The sequence below is a fragment of the Lissotriton vulgaris genome, chromosome 6, assembly GCF_964263255.1.
Source record: "Lissotriton vulgaris chromosome 6, aLisVul1.2, whole genome shotgun sequence".
Taxonomy (NCBI): Eukaryota; Metazoa; Chordata; class Amphibia; order Caudata; family Salamandridae; genus Lissotriton; species Lissotriton vulgaris.
The window spans coordinates 973,139,501-973,141,295 of record NC_141694.1 but is presented as its reverse complement, the minus strand read 5'-3'; the positions used below and the strand labels follow the sequence as shown (position 1 = coordinate 973,141,295).

Genomic DNA, 1,795 nt, shown 5'->3' with positions numbered 1-1,795 from the left:
TGCTCCTAAACCAATGTGTGTTTGACTGGGCAAATGTAGGCATATTTATACTGTGAAGGTGCTGAGTTTGACGTAAGATTTGACATAATATCGTCACTAGTGCCTCAGTTCCTTGAAAACTACAGGAGTTCTTGGATAATTTAGTATTCCAGCAGGGGGAAGTCCCTGACTGCCGAAGGCTGGTTTTTCCAAGAAATCGTTGTGGATTCTCGGAGTTTAGTGGAAGTAGCCATGCCGTATTTTGGATGCACAGGCTAAGACTAAATAAGGTAATGATTCCTTATGCCTATATAAGGATTGGGTGAATTATACCTATATATGGGCATGAATCGGGAAAATTTCACTAGGGTCCTAGATTTCCACATAACACCCACTCCACAATTATTAAGTTCAATAATACTAAAGCACTGAACATATCTAAAGCAAAGTGTTCACAGTCCCACCCCAAAATACAAACATGCATTTGAATAGGCTTGTTCACATACCAAAACAGTTACACTGTAGTGACTACACATATTGCAGGCTTCCTATGCATTTTAACAAAGGGAGCTTCATCCTAGTAACATTCATTGCGCTTTTCAAATTCTGGGCCTCTACACAGATACTTTTGCCACCGTTCAGGTAACAAAAAAGATGGCCTTTTATCCTCTTCTAGGAACAGGCACTCTCAAGAGAAACGAGAATTGAAGCGCGACTTCATGAAGCAGCATTATATTCCAATTAGAACTAGAGATAGTACAATGTTTAACTTGTAATCTTTTGGTTATGCTTTAGTCATGTCAGAAGAAATCTTCTATTAATTTTCCAACAGCAGGCTTTGCCTCGGGTGGCAAACCACATGAAGGCCATTCACGCTGAACAAAGCCTCATTCACACCATCATGGTTCCAGACAGACTTTTTTAGCTTTCCCATCCACAAGGGTTGCTGGTCTTTTTTGGGATTCAGAGGAGGTACACACACCTACAGGGATCTCCACTTTGGCAGACATTTCCAGATTCTCCTTCCTCTGAACAGCATGCTTCTCTGTCCAGATGGCAGCATTTTTTAAGAAAATCTGCTTGTTGTATTTATACTCCGATGAAATATCAGCCATGAGGGGATCACCAGGGTTGGGTTCTGCCATCAGCAGCTGTATAGACGTGAGCACGGTGGATATGTTCAAAGAAGGTCTCCAGCCCCCCTTTGGTGGTAGTTTGAGAATGTCCAGACAAATCCTTCCTGCAGTATCAATGTTGGGATGATAGATGGGAGTCAAAAAACGGATTTTCGGGGGTTCAAATGGATATCTCTCCGGGATGACCAATTCCAGGCTGAAAATTCCTTTTTCGTATGGCGTATCCGCACCACCAACTATTTGTGCTCGCAGGTCGTCCAGCTGGCTGCTGTTCTGCCAGCATGTGATGCCAGGAGGTGGCTCTGTTGTCAGTAGCATCAGCTCTCTCTTCAGCCTCAACGTCCTTTGCATGATCCTTTGGTCTCTGACGGAGTCCACTCGCCTCGACAATCGTAGGACCAGGGCGCCAAATGTTCTAACGAATACCTCGGACCAATAAATGTGCAGACAAAAAAAAATCAATGTATGCAAAAGTTATAGGCGTCATTTGAAGTCAAGCATAAATCATGAGCATATATCCTCTTATTTAATAAAACGAAAGTACATTCATCAATTTGATACCTGAAATCCGTCCCAAAGCATACGTTTATTAACTGTGTTTGTTTTCGAGGTTGAAGCCAGATATTGTCTTTTTGGGAAGTTCAAACACAAAATCTTGTTCTCTAAGAATAGTTCTACTT

At 42.1% G+C, this 1,795-nt stretch overlaps 1 protein-coding gene across 1 annotated transcript; it reads right to left on the bottom strand.

Moving 5' to 3' along the window:
• Window positions 1–489: 489 nt before the first annotated feature.
• Window positions 490–1,566, bottom strand: LOC147708264 (ubiquitin-conjugating enzyme E2 T-like). The gene has a single exon (XM_086925330.1). It carries the CDS (start codon window positions 1,464–1,466, stop codon window positions 879–881), a length of 588 nt encoding a protein of 195 aa, XP_086781456.1. The 5' UTR covers window positions 1,467–1,566; the 3' UTR covers window positions 490–878.
• Window positions 1,567–1,795: the final 229 nt, after the last annotated feature.